At 38.6% G+C, this 18,620-nt stretch overlaps 1 protein-coding gene across 1 annotated transcript in view; it reads left to right on the top strand.

Moving 5' to 3' along the window:
• Nucleotides 1-18,620, top strand: part of WRN (WRN RecQ like helicase) — a 127,628-nt gene that overhangs the window by 73,347 nt on the left and 35,661 nt on the right. The window contains exons 20-23 of the mRNA XM_055080921.1: nt 8,532-8,706; nt 12,515-12,696; nt 16,258-16,359; nt 16,641-16,733. Of these exons, the coding sequence (XP_054936896.1) occupies nt 8,532-8,706; nt 12,515-12,696; nt 16,258-16,359; nt 16,641-16,733 (552 nt within the window). The remainder of the gene's footprint in view (nt 1-8,531; nt 8,707-12,514; nt 12,697-16,257; nt 16,360-16,640; nt 16,734-18,620) is intronic.

The raw sequence follows: 18,620 nt of genomic DNA, 5'->3' as shown, positions 1-18,620 counted from the left end.
AGACCCCTCCATTCCCGAGGGTCAGTCCCTGCTAGGACAACATTTTATCAGACAGTCTGCCCCTGATATTAGGTGAAAACTCCAAAAGTGACAATTAGGCCCACAAACCCCTATGCCCAAGCTCCTAGAGGTAGCCTTTGGGGTATTTAATAATCGAGATCAAACTGAGGAGGAGGAAAGAACTCAGCGTGAGTTGAGGCAGGCCAAGGCTCAAGCAATTTAAACTGATAGCCTTTGCTGTCAGACACACCGTTGAAGTTGAAGTTACCTTGCAACTTCAGGGCAACCCAAAGGGGCCAAGAAGGTTCAGCCATGAGTCTGGAGGTAAGACCAACAAGGAGGAATGCTTCAAATGCAAGTCAACCAGCCCCTGGGCCCGTGAATGCCAGAGGAGCCCCCCAGGCCATGCCCAGTCTGCAAGCAGACTGGGCATTGGAGATGGGACTGCCTTTGGTCCCGACAGGGAAGAGGGGCCCCCACTCCTGAGATGGCCGTGCTGGGCAACTGAGGTGGCCCTGGGATTCTGGCAGCTCTCCCCCATGAGATGTCTGTCTCCATCAAGGAGCCCTGGGTCGTTCTTGATGTGGCAGGTAAGAAGATCAATTTTTAAACTGATATCAGAGCCACATACTCTGGCCTGATTTCTCACACTGGACCCCTTTCCTCTAAAAGCTGCACAGTGACTGGTGTCGACGGAAAGCGTCGCACCCATTACTTCACTGGGGCTCTCACTTGGCAATTTGAACAGTGTTTGATCTCACATGCCTTTTTGGTTGTCCCTCAGTATCCTATGCCACTACTGGAGAGAGACCTTCTGGGCTCCCTTGGGGCCATATTACAGTTAGGAGGCCCCAAGCAGCCCCTTATCTTGACCCTGACTAAGGCAGATCAACAAGAAGAGCAAGGGCCTGTTCCCAGCCATATTCTCCAACCAGTGAACCAGTTTGGGACAAAGGAGTCCCTGGGAGGGCCGTAAACACCCAACCTGTAAAAATTAGCTTTAAGCCAGAAGCCGCTTAGCCTAACAAGAGACAGTGCCCCATAAGATTGGAAGCAAAAAAAGGGTTACAACTCCTCATAGATAACTTCTTAAAACATGGCCTCTTGGTGCCCTGTCAGTCTCCACGCAACACCCCTATTCTGCCAGTTGTTAAGCCAAATGGAGAACATAGGATAGTGCATGACCTCAGAGCAGTAAATGATGCTGTGGTTCGTATACACCCCCTTATGGCCAATCCTTGTAACGTATTAGTCCAGGTCCCTGAGGATGCTCAGTGGTTTACTGTGCTCAACCTCAAGGATGCCTTCTTTTGCATCCCAGTTCATCCCTCATCACAATATCTGTTTGCCTTCTAGCGGACTAACTCCCACTTGGGCCAGATGCAATACACCTGGACAGTACTGCCTCAGGGGCTTCGGGACAGCCCACACTTGTCCGCCCAGGCCCTAGGAAAGGAACTCAGGGAAATACACCTAAAAGAAGGGGCTATTCTACAGTATGTAGACGTTGATATATTAACATGTAGCCCCTCCATGGAGGCCTCAGATCAGAACACCAATGAAATTCTTAATTTCCCTGGGACCCGGGGTTACAAGGTCCCCAGAAAAAGGCACAAATCTCAAAGCAACCAGTTAAATACCTGGGATACATTATAAACCTTGGAAGTAGACAACTATCTCCAGACAGAAAACAAGCTATATTAGGCCTAAGTGCTCCAAAGACAAAAAACCCGTCTCTGTACCGTTTTGGGCACCGCAGGATTTTGCAGAATCTGGATCCCCGGATGTGGGCTAATGGCTAAGCCCCTGTGTGAAGCTACGAAAGGCCCAGATATAGAACCATTACTCCGGACCGGGGAACAGGAAAAGACTTTTAATAGCATCAGACAGGCCCTCGCGAAAGCTCCTGCTCTGAGTCTTCCCAGTTGAAAAAAGCCATTCATCTTGTATGTGGCTGAAAAGCAGGGTTCAGCCCTGGGGGTCCTAATACAGAAGCTGGAGAAGTTCCTCAGCTTATAGGCTATTTTTTCAACAACTAGAAGTTGGCCTGGCTGCCTTCGGGTAGTAGCTGCCTCTGCTTTATAGGAAGAAGCTAAGAAGCTTACCTTTGGACAGCCCCTGGAAGTCCAGACCTCCCATCGAGTACAAGGGATCCTGGAGATCAAAGGCCACCATTGGCTAACTGGAGGCTGCTTTACTAAGTACCAGGCTTTGTTCCTCGACTCCCCAGAGGTAACCTTAAAACTTGCTGCACCCTCAACCCAGCTACACGGATGCCTGCTGACAGCCCAGAACTAATACATTCCTGCCTCGAAACCCTTGACCAGGTCTATGCCTCTAGGCCTAATCTAACAGGTCAAGCCATAGAAAACCCTGAGGAAGAATGGTTTACTGACAGCAGTAGCTTTATTAAGGACGGGGTCAGGAGGGCAGGGTATGCTATCGTGAGCGTTCGTGGTGTCACAGAAGTGAAACCTTTGCCGCCCAACACTTCAGCCCAGAAGGCTGAACTGATAGTTCTCACCTGAGCCTTAACCCTAGGGGAAGGAAAAATTGTAAATATATACACAGACTCAAAATATGCCTTCCCTGTTTCACATGCCCACACAGCTATCTGGAAGGAAAGAGGACTTTTGAATGCTGAAAATTCCCCTATAAAATATGGGATTGAGAGCCTATATCTCATAGAAGCGGTTCAAAAACCAAGACAAGTAGCACTCATTCACTGCTGCGGGCACCAAAGGGGAACTTCTCAAATTACCCAAGGGAACAACAGGGCAGATCGGGAAGCCAAGAAAGCAGCCCTGATACCCACAACAGAAATGGCATTGATCCCATCCCTTGCCCCTTCTAACGTTATACCCAGATACTCAACTTCCGAAGAGACCTGGCCATGAGACCACGGGGGAACCAAGGGAATAGATGGCTGGTGGCACATAGATCAGAAATTGCTCATACCTCTTTCTGACCAATGGAAAATTATTAAAGGGCCACATGATTCCTCCATGTGGGGAGGGATGCCATGTCTGCCGTGGTTTTCCAGCTTCTTACAGGAAAGGGCTCCCAGAGACAATCAGAAAGAAGGGTTACTTGAGCCTGCGCCCCCTGCACCACCCATCATCCGGAGGCAGCCTCAAGCCGCACCCCTCCTCCTCGTTAGCCCAGCCCAGTGACGTGGGACTTACCCAGGAGAGGACTGGCAAATGGGTTTCAGTCAGGTGCCCTCTTTCCAAGGCTTCAAATATTTGTTAGTATTTAAAGACACTGTCACTGGATGGGCAGAGGCCTTCCCTAGTAGGACGGAAAAGGCAACCAAAGTGGCTAGAGCACTTCTATCAATAAAAGAAATCACTCCTAGGTTCAGGTTACCCCGCCGCCTCCAGAGTGACAGTGGACCCTCATTCAAAGCAGGGTTACCCAACAGCTCTCGCAGGCCTTAGGGATGAGATACCACCTGCATTCGTCCTGGAGACCTCCATCCTCATGAAAAGTAGAACAGGCTAATCATACCCTAAAGAAAACCATGGGCAAACTCTGTCAGGAAACCCCAGAACCGTGGTACCACCTGCTGCCAATAGCTCTCCTAAGGGTCAGGGTGGCCCCTAAAACAGCTATTAAGTTGAGTCCCTTTGAAATGACACATGGAGGGCTTCCCTGGTGGCGCAGTGGTTGCGCGTCCGCCTGCCGATGCAGGGGAACCGGGTTCGCGCCCCGGTCTGGGAGGATCCCGCATGCCGCGGAGCGGGGAGAGGCCACAACAGAGGGAGGCCCGCATACCACAAAAAAAAAAAAAAAAAAAAAAAAAGAAATGACACATGGAAGGCCACTCCTCACCCTGGACATGCTAACTGATCCAGAAACCAGGCCCATCTTAAATACATTATAAACCTGGGCCAGGTCCAAATGGCCATAAAAGAACATGGAAACAGAACCCAGCTCTCCCTGATAACAGCCCCAGTAACTCCATTGTAAATCTGGGGACTGGGTGCTTTTAAAGACCTGAAGGAATGAGTCCCCTGGCGCCCAGCTACTCCCAAAGTGGAAGGGTCCTTAACAAGTCCTGCTGAGCACCCCTACAGCAGTTAAGCTCGAGGGAGTCACGAGTTGGGCCCGTCTGTCCAGGATTAAACGTGCCTCCACTGATATGTTGCAGGAACCCGAAGACATATATCCCAGCTATTCCTGTGAACCTACCCAAAACCCTAAAATACCCCTTCTAGAAGGTGATTCCTGAGCCAATGACAACCGCATTGATAAGTAAACTCTTGCTTTGACATTGTTTCCTTTGGGACTCTCCGGGTGACAGAAACAAGATAAGTGATGGTAGACTGGGACTCCATAATTGCTATTGGGCTTTCGTTTACTATATGATTTCTTTCGATGTTTCTTTGCTACTTGCTATCTGGTTGCTTCCGAAATTAAAACTCTGATTGATGCCATTATGAAGTTATCAATCACCCTAACTTTTCTCTCCCTCTTTTGGGTATCCACATCAGGGCAATGGGAATCCAATGCAATAGTAAATCTCTCAAGAATTATAGCTCAGGGATAAAATCTACCCCAGGGCTGGATCTGTCATCCCCATCCTCAGAGCAATGCCTATGGGTTAAAAACAAGCTAATCTTTACACCTAGCAGTGACGACCTTACCTTACTGAGGGTCCTTCTAACCCTACTCTTAAAGTTCGTATTCCGTCCCTAGTGCAGCTTCCATGCTTAGACCTTAACCCCTCGCGTCAATAGATCTGATGAGAGCCACACACTTATTTTAAATTGCAATAAGACTAGCTTGTCTTGCTGCCACTGCCCCTGTGCAACCAGCATGAAAACTTGCAGTAACACTCTGGGGAACCTTCAGAATCTGATCAGTGCTTCTGTTACTCCACAATTTAATTGTTCTCACCTGCCCTGACAAAGACATACAGGTGGAAATCTCACCCGTTGGTGCCCTCACCACAAATACAATCAGACTAAAAAACAAGGACAAAGCTCAGATGGGATATGTACTTACTGGGCAGGAAAAACACCAATTGTCTGGAGTGTACTGTAGGCCCCCCCCGCAACCCAAGGCCTACGGAAGTGTCCCCACCCCTCATGCACCCTCATATAATGGTGGGCCTCCCTCCCCAAGCTGTAACGGGATCCCCTCTTTGGCAGGCTCTCTAGAGAATTGGTTTAATTCTACAACAGTGCGTCAGGCATGTGCCCCTTCTGGATATCTGTTCCTTTGTGGTCTAGACATAAACCCATTGCCTCATCAGAACAACCCCAATCCCTCTTTCCCTTTCCCGGGATTAGCTGTAGCCTTTCCTTGTATAGACAGTGCTCTGTTTACAGGACGGAGTACGTTAGGCCAACTGAGTAATCAAAGGAACCTAGGTATTACCATCCATAACATCACCCACCCCTGGGGCAAAAGGGCACTTGGCCTCATTTTGGCAGGGATTGGAGCTGCTATTGGGTTGGCGTCCCCTTGGGAAGGCTTTGCTTACCATGAAGCAGTGCTCCGCAGACTTTTGGATAACCTTGTCAGCTCTGAGTAGGTCCACAGGGAATGCACTTTCCAAAGTTTCGTTGTGTGTTAGTTCCTCAGCTGATGTAGTGATGGATAACAGACTGGCCTTGGACTTTCTTCTGGCTGAACAGAGAGGGGTATTTGCAGTTATTAATAAGACATGTTGTACCCACATCAACACCACTGGGCTAGTAGAAGAGGACATCAAGAAAATATATGACCATGCCAGATGGCTTCATTCCTTCGGACAGGGATACCCAAGCACTGACTCTATCTGGACTGTAATCAGAGGAGTGTTACCAGGTGTAACCTTGTTCTTACCCCTGTTTGGGCCTCTAGTTGCAATAATCCTTTTACTGATCTTGGCCCCTGCCTTTTTAATCTGCTTGTTAAGTTTGTTTCTTCCAGCTTGCAGCAATTCCATGTCAAGATGATGGTGATGCAGGGATTCTAGCCACTCCCTGAAACAGATCCTGCTGGGATAACAGCGGAAGCCTTTCTGGGGTCCCTTGACAAGGCAGGGTGAGAGTTCCACAGCACCAGTTAGGTAGGGTCCACGAGCCCAATGCCAGCCTGAAGAAGCTACAGAAGGACCTTCCCCCTTCATCCTCCCAATAAAGATTCCTTGGGGTCCACACCTCTCAGACGGGATTTGAGGTAGGCGATAGATGGGCCCCAGGCTGAGCAGCTGCAGCCAGTCTTCTGCTGACACTTTGAGATAAGATGGAAGCAGGAGCATTGGGCCCTGAGACCACAGTTTCCTCATTCTTGTGGTCAAGGGGATTTCTCAGCCCAACACGTGTAGAGAAGGTCCTCAGTTGTCTCCTAAGGAATTCCGGATAACACAACTCTAGGGGAGGGGCCAAAGGAGGGAAGAGACACCAGCCCATAATATGTCCTGCCAACTTCCCAGAAACCTTCGAGCTGACCAGGAAGGAACCTGAGTCAGGCCAAATATGGGCACAAGTAAGATGACTGGCTAGGGAAAACCTGGAAGACTGCCCCATATACATGATCTAAGCCACCCATATTGGGTGCAGCTAACTCTGTGAGTTCGCCGGTGTGCTCTTCTGCATATACTTTGCTTCTCATAAATGCTGTATCTGCTTCACAATCTTGGTCTCTTTGTTGAATTCTTTCTTCAAAGGAGACAAGGACCGAGGTCCTTTTACCAGCCATTTCACTGCTGTAATCAATAGGAATTTTTACTGCTTTGATTTTTCTGCTCTATAAGTGCAGATTTTTGTATTTTCTGCTTTTTTTTTTTTTTTTTTTAACAGTACACGGGCCTCTCACTGTTGTGGCCTCTCCCGTTGCAGAGCACAGGCTCCATACGCGCAGGCTCAGCGGCCATGGCTCATGGGCCCAGCCGCTCCGCGGGCATGTGGGATCCTCCCGAACCTAGGCACGAACCCGTGTCCCCTGCATCGGCAGGCGGACTCTCAACCACTGCGCCACCAGGGAAGCCCCTTCTGCTTTTTTTAATGTAAAAAGTGATCCATATTGTTTGTATCCATTTGAACAATACAGATGCATGTAAATTGAAGAGTACGTAGATTTTTTTTCCAGTCCCATTCCTCAGTTATCATTACTGTTGATATTTTTGCATTTAGCGTTTTAGGTGTCTGTTCTTTGTACTGTGCAAATATGCGTTCCCAGTTGTTGTTGTTATTGTTGTTAGGTTGCTATAGTATGTCAATTTTTTCTGCAATTTTCTCCTGTTATATAAAGTATTGCTGCTATCTTTCTATATATTATGTTTAATGTTTAGGATGTTACAATATTCACATTTTGGTGCACAATTTTTCCTTCTTTGAAAAATGTTTTTTAAATGAGATTCTTATACATTAAAAAGATAATTTGCATTTTTTTCACTCTATGGAGTTATCTACTATGAATTTTTGACATGGAAGTCCATTTGGTCACTCTCAAAAATTGCTTTGAGTAGATTATTCAGTAAGACTTGTAGAGTAAAATTACTGTCTAATTTTTCCCCTCTAAGTTTTCAGTGACTTTTACCATAGTCCTTCTTAAAGGTTTTATATACATTTAATTTTTAAATATTTACTTCACATTTTGTAGTATGAATGTATATGATCATGAACATTTAGATTATTTTCACTATTATAGTTTTGTCGTGAATATTTGTGTATATGTATCTTTTGGCAGATGTGTGTGTTTGTAAAATAGATTCCTAAAATTGAAATTGTATCACAGGTTATGCACATTAAAAATTAAATAAAATAACTTTTCCTAAATCTAAATAGTATATTCTTTTTATATTGGTTAGGTCAGCATAAATGAATGTATTTACGTAAATGAATATGTCGAGGAATTAAATAAATGTTCTATGGAAATCATTTATACTTTTAATAAGTAAGCACAGGTTTCTAAAACAGGCTTTCTAACAGATGTTATTTTCTATAATGGTCATATAGTCTCAAGATACTAGTAAATACTTCCTTGAACTATAAAAATGATCTTTTACTATTGCATGAAAGTTCTTGCTTTTTTAGTAAACAGATATAGAAATTCAATTTTACGATCATAAGAGGGAATAAGAATAATATAAATTTTATTCCTTCTCCTATGTAACCATTACATTTCTTATGTAAATGAAGACTAATTGTTAATCTAGTGCTTTGCAATTCCGAAGGACGGTAATTGCGTTTCCATTAGTTTATAGGTTTTTAGCAAGGCTTCCACTTCAGTAAATAAACTTGTCACTGGTTTTAATTTGAACAAAAAAGTGAAGTCAAAGGTGTTTGTGTGTAATATAATTTATTTCCACATTTGAGTGTCTAAAATGTTTCAGGTATTTGTTAAATATGTCATTGTTTTTTATATGCTTTCTCCGTTTAGTTTTTTACTAAAAGGAAAATTAAAGTTTAAAAACTAAATTAAAATGAAATTAAATTAAAATTTTAAAAAGAAAGGGAAAATTAAATTAGGTAAAACTCAAACTGGTCTGAAGCCTATATGTATATGTTTGTCCTTTTGCTCTTCTTTTTCTTTAGTTCTACTTGGGAATTTGAAGGTCCAGCTATCATCTACTGTCCTTCTAGAAGAATGACAGAACGAGTTACAGCTGAACTTAAGAAACTGAAGTTAGCCTGTGGAACATACCATGCAGGACTGAGTATTACCTTAAGGAAACAAGTTCATCATAGGTTCATGAGAGATGAAATTCAGGTGTGAAGATTGATCATCATTACTGTCTGTTTCCCGTAGTGGAAACAGATGTTTCTCTAATATTTATTTACAGGATCTTTATTGAATACCTTCTTCTTCTTCTTCTTTTCTTTCCAGGAGGGACAATCAACTTTTTAAAAAAAAAATTTTTTTTTTAGTTAAAAATGTTTTAAATTTTTTTAATTTAAATTTTATTTTATATTAGGGTATAGTTGATTTTCAGTATTGTTAATTTCATACTATATATAAAATAGATAACTAATAAGAGCCTACTCTGTAGCACAGGGAACTCTGTTCATACTCTGTAATGACCTATATGGGAATAGAATCTAAAAAAGAGTGGATATACGTATATGTATAACTGACTCACTTTGCTGTACAGCAGAAACTAACACAACACTGTAAATCAACTATACTCCAATAAAAAAATTAATTAAAAAATTTCTTTAAAGTTGGAATTGAATTTCATAATTTAATTCTAATCGTGAAAAATATTCATTTTCCGTTTAAAAAATCGAAAAACAAAAAGGTATGTAAAAACATTTCAGGTATACAGCCAAGTGATTTATTCATACATATACATTTGAATACCTTCTTTCTGATGAGCATAAAGCAGTCACTCTGATAGAATCAGTATATAATGTGGGAGATAGATATGTAAGAACTATTGCAGGCTAGTATAAATGGCAGCCTGTACATAGAATAGTGTTTAGGTGCACAGAGGAGGGAATGCTGGCTGTTAAGTTATGTCGTGTAATGGAGTTGGTTCACCCAGGAAGGAGCAATCTGAATAGAATCTGAACAAGTGAATAACAGTTTGTCAAGTATGCAAGGCCAGGAGGTGATGAGGGAAAAGGAATGGGTTATAGAATTCCAGGAAGAAGGACTGGCATGTGCAAAGGCACTGTGATATGAGAGAGCATACTGGGTTCAGGAAATTGTGAGTAGTTTGCAATGGTTGGAGAAAATGGGAGTATGGAGTAGGAAGGGCACAAAGTATAGGTAAAAAGGCAGGGAGGAATGGTGGAGACTCGTAGGAAAAGAGTTGAATGGGTTGTTTGGCCAGGTTGTAGAGGGTCTTAAAACTTGCAAAGAGGCAAGCTGGGATTGGTGTGAAGTTTCTCTAGGTTTTCCAGACTACTTTAGCCGTAGAATTCTTTATTTAAATGAAATTTTATCTAATAGGTAAAACAGATTAAAGTAGAATCATTCTTGTTGAAGTTGATGTGACAGATGAAGGGGTCCAAGAGCTTCCCTATCTCCAAGTCAGTCCTGGGGGTATTTTAGAATCCTCAGAGTTCTGCAGAACAGAATTTGGAAACCACTGTGACAGACTACTCTATATTTTTGAGCAAGATAATAGTATTATAGAAATATTAGACTGGGAGCACCAAGTAGGATTGATCTGAAGGAGAAAAACTGAAGAAAGGAAGGGTATTGATGAAGTTATTGTGAAGTGTTACAGCTGAGATTCATATAATGACTGGAATCCTGTTTCAGTGTGTGTCATACAGATTATTTGGGAAGATTTAAATTCAAGCCATGTGATAGGTTTAAATCAACACTATCAACATCATTTCCACACCCTGTCAATATAAGCCTGGACTAGTCATCTCAAACTGAGAAGAACTTAACTTCTGCTTTGCTGTTTTCTGTCAAATAGGTCATCAGTTTCCTCTGTATCTAGATCTCTGTCTATGCAGTTCACTGTGCATTGTCATGATGCAATGCATACCTGCCTGAAGGCATCTGTTCTCTTTCTTCCTCTTCTTTCCAAAGTTAGGAACAGCTATCACAACTGCCTGGAGTAGAGATTTTATCCAAATTCTTAAATTCTTACATGTTTATTCTGTTATATCTGGAGCTTGAAAAGTATCAGATAAAATGTATTAGCTGCTGCTTGTTGAATCTTAACAATCGATCTTCGAGCCAATAATTGACCAGTTGTTTCTTCTATCTTGGTGTATTACTAATAATTATTCATTTAGATAGAAATATCTCCCAAAGATATGAGGGAGACAAGATTTTTTTCTTTCCTATTATTCATAACCAAATCTAACCACATTTGGATATAGATTTGCATTTTGAGTTTGTGACCATTCATTCTTTTAATCCTGACTTTTAGTTTTATGTCCTTTTGTATTTTATTTGCCTTTTCAAGATGGCCTGAATTCCTTCTCTTTCTGGAATGAGGTTATGAATAAGTTATTGGATAAAATATCTTCATTTACACCTGAGCGTCTATAAGGATATTTTGAAAATCATGTCTGCAGAATAGGTTGATCTTATCTAAAAACAGTATCATATGATGAAAATTAGATCTTAAAAGTTCTCATCATACAAACACACATATACACACAGACGCAGATACATACACAGTAATCTTGTGAGGTGATGGAGGTGTTAAGTAACCTTACTGAGGTAATCAGTCATGTCGCAATATATACGTACATCAAATCATCATGTTATATATTTTAAACTTACATAATGTTATATTTCAATTAAATCTCAATAAAGCTGGAAAAAATTGAATAAAAAATAACATTTAAAAAAGAAAAATTGGAATTATTATATTGCTTGTTTACTCTTAAATACAGCAAAACTGCCTAGTTTTATTCACTCAGAGCTTTTTCTTAATATTATTTCCATCCCTCTATTTATTTTTCTTTCATGTTTCTCATACTTCCCTTTATTTGTCCTCCCTCCCTCCCTTCCTTCCTTTCTCTTTTTTCTACTCTTGGTGCATCTTAACACATTTTTTTAAATGGCACTTTAATATTTTTCAGTTATACACACACATAGTTTAACAAACCAAATCGTTCTCCAGTGCTTACAATGAAAAGCGTCAGCCCCTCATTCTTTCCCCGCTTGTTTTTCCTACTCCCAGCTCTTTTAGCTTAGTCTTTTGGTGTTTGCCACTGTATCTTGCAATAATTTGCTTATACTGCTGCTACTTAGTTTATTTACTTATTTGCTTATGAGATTTAGGCATTATCTCTTGTTTCCCTACTATGAAAGATGAAGGTGTAGCTCTTTCACATCCCTTCCTGCCCTTCTCACCCCATCCAGAAGTTTCTTCCCCCTTCACTTCCAATATTATTACCATAATTTTGGTTAGCTCAGTATATATATTCAAATATTATGTATTTATGTATTCTCTATAAATGCTTTTTATCTGTAAGGCATGTAGTATATTTACAGTTACTTGTACGTATTTTGTATTCTTATTATTAATACTTTAAAAAAAATTTTTGTAGTTTTTTTTGGTGCTTACCACTAATTTTTCCCTAAGATTTCCCCTAGTCATGTAAATCTGATCTTGGTATACTCATTCATATTAGATATTCTACCAATTTTATCCTTTTAAATATGCAGAGATAAATTCATGATTCATTCTACCATCTTTAATGAGAAGCTTCCTTCTACCTTAGAATAATGCTAGAAAATATTAAGATACTATGCAGTCTTGAAACTTCATAATACTATCCCAAAGGCTCATTTAATATAATAAATAGCTTAAGAGCCTCTTTTGTGTCTTGTACTCATATGCATTCAGAGAAACCACTTTATTTGCTTCTTTTAATAGAGAGGGAACAAATCCTATTTTATGGTTACCATTCCTTAATCTGTAGATTTGGCAGATAAACTTTTAATCTATAAGCGATTGGTTGAAATTATATTAAATTCAGTTTCATGCCATGACTTTAGTTAATTAGTTAACGAACTAATTATTCTTACCAAAAGGTAAACATGTAAGGTTTTAGTTCTGCTAAATGATTGTCAAACTATGTTGTTATTTTATTCTCAGTGTGTAATAGCTACCATAGCTTTTGGAATGGGCATTAATAAAGCTGACATTCGCCAAGTCATTCATTACGGTGCTCCTAAGGAAATGGAATCATATTACCAGGAGATTGGTAGAGCTGGCCGTGATGGACTTCAAAGTTCTTGTCATGTACTTTGGGCTCCAGGAGACATTAACACAAATAGGTAAAAACATTTATTGCTTTCACCCTTGCAGAGTTCTTTCTTTCCACATAAGCTTCGAAAAGTATTTGAGACAACATTCAAAATTTAAAGTAATATGTATAAGTGCATTTAAAACCAAAAGAAAACAGAAGACGTCTAAGAAGAACTTTGTGGTGTGTTGCTACCCAGAGGAGATGACCTAATTTCTTCTATACCTCATTTAGTGTGAAGAGTTAACTAAAACAGCACTATACTGGGAATGTAACGTAGATCTTATGGAACACTTTTTAATATTGTTCATCGATGAGCTGTTTTTCTCCTCAGGTTCTCTCAAGTTTTGATATGTCTTCAGCCATAGTTACTTTAGATACCATTTATTTTGTTTTTATTTTTTTCTTCTCATGCAGCCATGGTGCTTATTCTAAATGACTTCTACCAATCCCAGTTTGTCTCTAATTACCATTTTTGTTTCCTTTGTTAGTTCTAGGAGAGCATGCCAGCTCTCCTTGGCAGTGTGTGAATGATCATGTTGCCCTGTACTGACTGACTGCCATGGAAAAAATATTGTACTTAGTGTTTAGATACAGGAAAACCATTCCACTTAAATACTAAACAGGTATCTTGTTGGCACTTATGTTCTGTGAGATTGATATTGAAAGGAAAACTTCATCTTGCAAAGTTTTATTCTTTCATCCATAAGAAAAAAAAATTCAAGAAAAATAATCTATACGTGGTAACTGATGGGCCTGCCGAGATGAGGTGTTTTCAAAATGCACCTCCATGTAGCTACATAAGTTGAGCTCTTGGATGGACCTGTTAGCCCATCTTATTAAAATGATGAGAGTGCTTATCTAATACAGTTTTTGTTTTTATTTATTACTCAACAATTTTTTTTTGGAGTACTCACTATGTTCCAAGCATTATACTTTGTGCCGGGGATCCAATGGTAAATAAAAGCAGATATAGTACCTGTTTTTATAGAGTTTACTGTATAATGGGAATGGCAGGTCTTAATCGCAGAATCATACAACCGTGGATACATAGGGTTCATTTTACTGCTCTTTTGTGTTTGAAAATTTCAATAACCAAAAGTTTTTTTGAAAAGGATCATGCAAATTTGTGTAAAATTAAAACTGTGTTAAGTGCTATGAAGGAAATTGCATCAAGTAGTGAGTATATTATGGGTGTGTGTTTACCAAGTTATAAAGGTCAAATAAGGCTTCCTTGAGGAAGTAATGGGTTAACTTGAGATATGAAAGAAGAATAGGGATTAATTAGGTAAGAATGTTTGCTATAAATTTTAAGCTTCTTTTAAGAGTAGTCACTAACTTTTGTTTCTTAACATACAGTCAATAAACCATCTTCTTAAACAGAACAATTATTATTTTCCTTTTGACACTGGTGTCTATGTGAAGCTTTTTATAAACTAATTTAAAATAATTGGGATAGAACACAGCTCTGCATGCTACAATTAAATTTGGGATTGCATCAAAGATAAGTTGATTCCTACCAGTTCTGATTTTATTTGTGCATTGTGTTAAAGACGCTGAAGACTTAACAGCCCAAGTTTTATATTGTGGCTTGGCAGGTTCATCAATAGATATAGTTCCTGTGTATTTGAGTCTCAAAAGATATTTTAAATGGTTATCTCATTAAGATTTAACAGGGAGTTACAGTGATTAGTAATCAAATAGTGGTGCCAGGAAATCCACTCTTGAATGTTTAGTACAGACAGGTTGTTCTTTGCATCCATATTAAAGGAAATAAAACTGTAGGGTTAATCAGCATTAAAAATAATTTCAGCAAGGATTGAGGCCCGGATCTCTGCCATCCTTGTGACAAACCTCTTCTATTAGAAAAAACAAAGTTTTAGAATAAATGGAATAGCTGGTTTTCAAATGAAAAGATTACTGTAATTCACAAAATTTTTAGTCTGTCTTATGCTAGAATCCTGTGACTGAGAGAAGAAACTTGTCCAATCATCAGTGTAAATATGCAATTTTATATTTTTTATTGGCAAAGTGTCAGTGTCTGCACCTGCCATTATTTAAAAACAGTCAAAGCCAATAGCTACTGTAATCTTTGTTTAAAGGGAATAATTTGCAAATTAATCTCAGTTTAACAAATCTTCCAGTGGCTCCACCTGATTTCTATTTATGGTATTGTTTTTAGAATATTTCTTCTTTTTCAACTTGTTTTTATTCTGTGGAATATTATACTTTAACTATTTTGATGGTCCTAAAAGAAGAATAAATATTCATTTGATTTGTTGTTAGAGACTTATTACTTTATTTTCTTCAGTTTGTTACTGAAACTGATGAGATTAGTTAAATGTAGATCATGGGAACCAAACATAAGGGAAGATCTGGCTCCCAGAGTGTGGGCATTGTTTCCTTTGTTCCTTCTATCTGAGGAGAAAGAGGTGAGCTAAACAAACAAAACAGAGCAGAAAAGGGAACTAATTAGCCCATGAGCTAGGAATAATGAGGTTAGATGGTTAACCTAGGAACTAGAGTCAATTGTTGGAGGAGACTTTTTAGGAAAATTACATGGAAAGGCATGGTGGTTGGTGGTGTCAAATGATAAGAGTGTTTTTGAATAAGAGATCGTTTGCATGTCCAGACTTTCCAGAACTCACTTAACTGGATTCCCTGTTGGTGTCATCCTTGAGAATTGTACAGAGGTATTTTTATCAGTTAGAAGGCTGTATAGTCGAGACATGAGTGATGAGGATCAGTATTATCACTTAGATCTTGTGGATAAATTATTGTTTTCTTTTGAAATATTTGAAACCTATTCAACTCAGATTTCTCTTTATTCTCGGAAAGATATGCAAAGACTATTTGGAAGATTGTCATTATCTGATATACGATAGTCATGGAATTTCTTCACAGGAGAGTAGAATGAACAGAGTCAGGATGAGGTATAGCAGCATTAACTTAAAAAAAAACCCACGTCTTTAGTGTTATTTAAAAAGTGTATATAAATTCAGTATTATGGGGAAAAAATGGTTAGAATTGTTTGAGGAAGGAACTTAATTCTGATACTTTATTGGTGTCCTATAATACCCCATAATACAAAGAGGTAGTTTTTAGAGGGCTAAGTTCTCTGAAGAGCTAAAGTGATGAAGGCTCATATTTAGATCATGAGTCTTTTTCAGTATTCCTTATATAGATTAGATGTCTTTAGTTTCTCATATAAAATAACTTAAAGAATAACCTTTTACTGGGAAAAGGTAAAAATTCACGTATAGTAGAAAGATTGCCAAAAAAGCAAGTAGCATATAAGTCAAAATGAAGAACCTTTAGGGTTTTAACAGTTTTTCATAGGTAGCTAAAAAATTGATGCTTGGACATGGGTAGAATTCTTTCAAAAGTAATTTTCATAAAAATCAGAAAAATGCTTGCCTCTTATGGGGGCATTGACTAGGAAGGGACACAATAACTTTCTGAGATGATAGAAATGTTCTTTATCTTGTTAGCAATGTGGATGTTATAGGCTATGAAAAATAAACAGGAATAAATAAATGAAATAAAACTGCTAATACAATTTTAATAGTACTGTGGTATTTTTAATTGACAGGCGCCTCCTTAGTGAAATATGCAATGAAAAGTTTCGATTATACAAATTAAAGATGATGGCAAAGATGGAAAAATATCTTTATTCCAGAAGGTGTAGGCGACAGTAAGTATTATTTACTTTATATCAGTTAATAACAAGGATTTATAGATAATACTCTTAAGAAAAAAGTTTTTCAAAGTAATTAGAAGTATTTAAAAATATTTGCTGGTGTTACATATGTGCTGAATTTTTAGGCAACTTGCTTTGTGCCTCAGTAAACTGAAGCCAAATAATGAGGTCTCAGCTGAATCAATTAATGTTGATTTCACCTCATTATTTTCAACAATGAATTTAACATATATGTTTTTGTTCTTTTATTTAATTTAAAATTTTCTCTTGGGTAGACTCATCTTGTCTCATTTTGAAGACAAACAGCTACGAAAGGCCTCCTTGGGAATTATGGGAACTGAAAAATGCTGTGATAATTGCAGGTCCAGGTAACGTTTTCTTCTTCTAGATGGACATTCTAAAAGTCTTTGTTTCTCTTCCTTTGCAAATAATTTTTAATTGAATTTTTGTTGAGTGATATGTATTGCAGTTTTTTAAAAACAAAATAATGAATTTATTTATTAAAAAAGAGGACAAAGCAGACAGTATTACAATCTTTTACTTTTATAAATAGATAAACCAATTAATGGTAGACCTAAATCTAAACATATCAATTGTTATATTAAATGTAAATGGTCTAAAAATACCATTTAAAGGCAGAAATTGTTAGAATTGGTGTAAAAATATGACCCAACCAAATGCTGTCCACAAGAAATCCACTATAGGTATAATTATATAGGTAGATTAAAAATAAAAAGATAAAAACTGTATACCATGAAAACATTAATCAAAAGAAAGCTGGAGTTGTTACTTTTAATGTCAGATAATGGAGACTTTGGAGGAAGAATATTAGCAGGGATAAAGAAGGAGATTACGTGATGATAAAAGAGTCAGTTTACCAATGTATCAGTCAGGGTTCTCCAGAGCAATACATGCACATATGTGTACACACACATGTGCGCACACACACACATGTGCACACACACACACAGAGATAATGAGAGAGGGAGAGAGAGGTTTATTTTAAGGTATTGGCTCATGCAGTTGTAGGGGTTGGCAAGCCTGAAATCTGTAGGCAGCCTAGCAGGCTGGAAAGTTGGGCAGGGTTTCTAATTATGGTTTTGAGTCACAGTTCCTTGTTCTCCAGCCAACCTCAGTCTTTGCTCTTTAAGGCCTTCATCTGATTGGATGAGACCTACTCACATTATCAAGGGTCAGCTCCTTTACCTAAAGTCAACTGATTGTAAATGTTAATCCCATCTACAAAATACCTTTATAGCAACATCTAGGTTAGTGTTTGACCAAATGACTGGGTACCATAGCCTAGCCAAGCTGACACATAAAGATAACCATTATATCCAAGAACACCTAATCCTAAATGTGTATATACTTTAAAAAGAACTGACAGAATTGAAAGGAGAAATAGAGAAATCCATAAGTAGAGTTGGTGACTTCAGCATCTCTCAGTAATTAATAGAGCTAGTAGACAGAAAATCAGTAAGAAGATAGAAGAAATGGAACAGGACTGTCAGCAAACTAATTGACTTTTATAGAACATTCCACCTAACAACAGGAGATACACGTTCTTTTCAGGTGCAGATGGAATGTTCATGAAAATAGACTGTATTCTGGATCATAAAACAAACCTTAACACATTTAAAAGATTTGTATTTATATAGAATACATTTTCTAACTAAAATGGAATGAAACTAGAAATCAACAGCAGAAATATAACAGGAAAGTCTCCAAACACTTGGAAATTAAGTAACACACTACTAAATAATCCATTAGTCAAAGAGGAAGTCTCAATATTTTGAGAAGAAGTCTCAAAATATTTCAGAAAATATTTTGAACTGAGTGAAATGAAAATACAAAATGTATGGGGTACAGCTAAATTGATAACTGACAGGGAAAATTAGAGCATTAAATACTTACAGTAGAAGAAGGGTTTCAAATTAGTAATTAAGCTTCCACCTTAAGAAACTAGCAAATAGGGGTAAAGAAAACTAAAAGGAAGCAGAAGGAAGGAAAGAATAAAGATAAGAGCATAAATCAATAGAAAACAAAAACAATTAGAGAAAACCAATGAACTCAAAAGCTCATTCTTTGAAAAGGTCAATAAAACTGATAGAAAGTTCTAAAAAGGAAAAAAAAAAAAGAAGAGGAGACACATTACCAATATCAGGACTGAGAGAGGGAATTTCACTCTAGCCACAACAGACATTAAAAGGATAATGAGGAAACACTATGAATAACTCAGTGCACATACATTCAGT

Source organism: Physeter macrocephalus, chromosome 20, assembly GCF_002837175.3.
Source record: "Physeter macrocephalus isolate SW-GA chromosome 20, ASM283717v5, whole genome shotgun sequence".
In the NCBI taxonomy this organism is placed as follows: domain Eukaryota; kingdom Metazoa; phylum Chordata; class Mammalia; order Artiodactyla; family Physeteridae; genus Physeter; species Physeter macrocephalus.
This window is presented reverse-complemented; position numbering and strand designations above follow the sequence as displayed.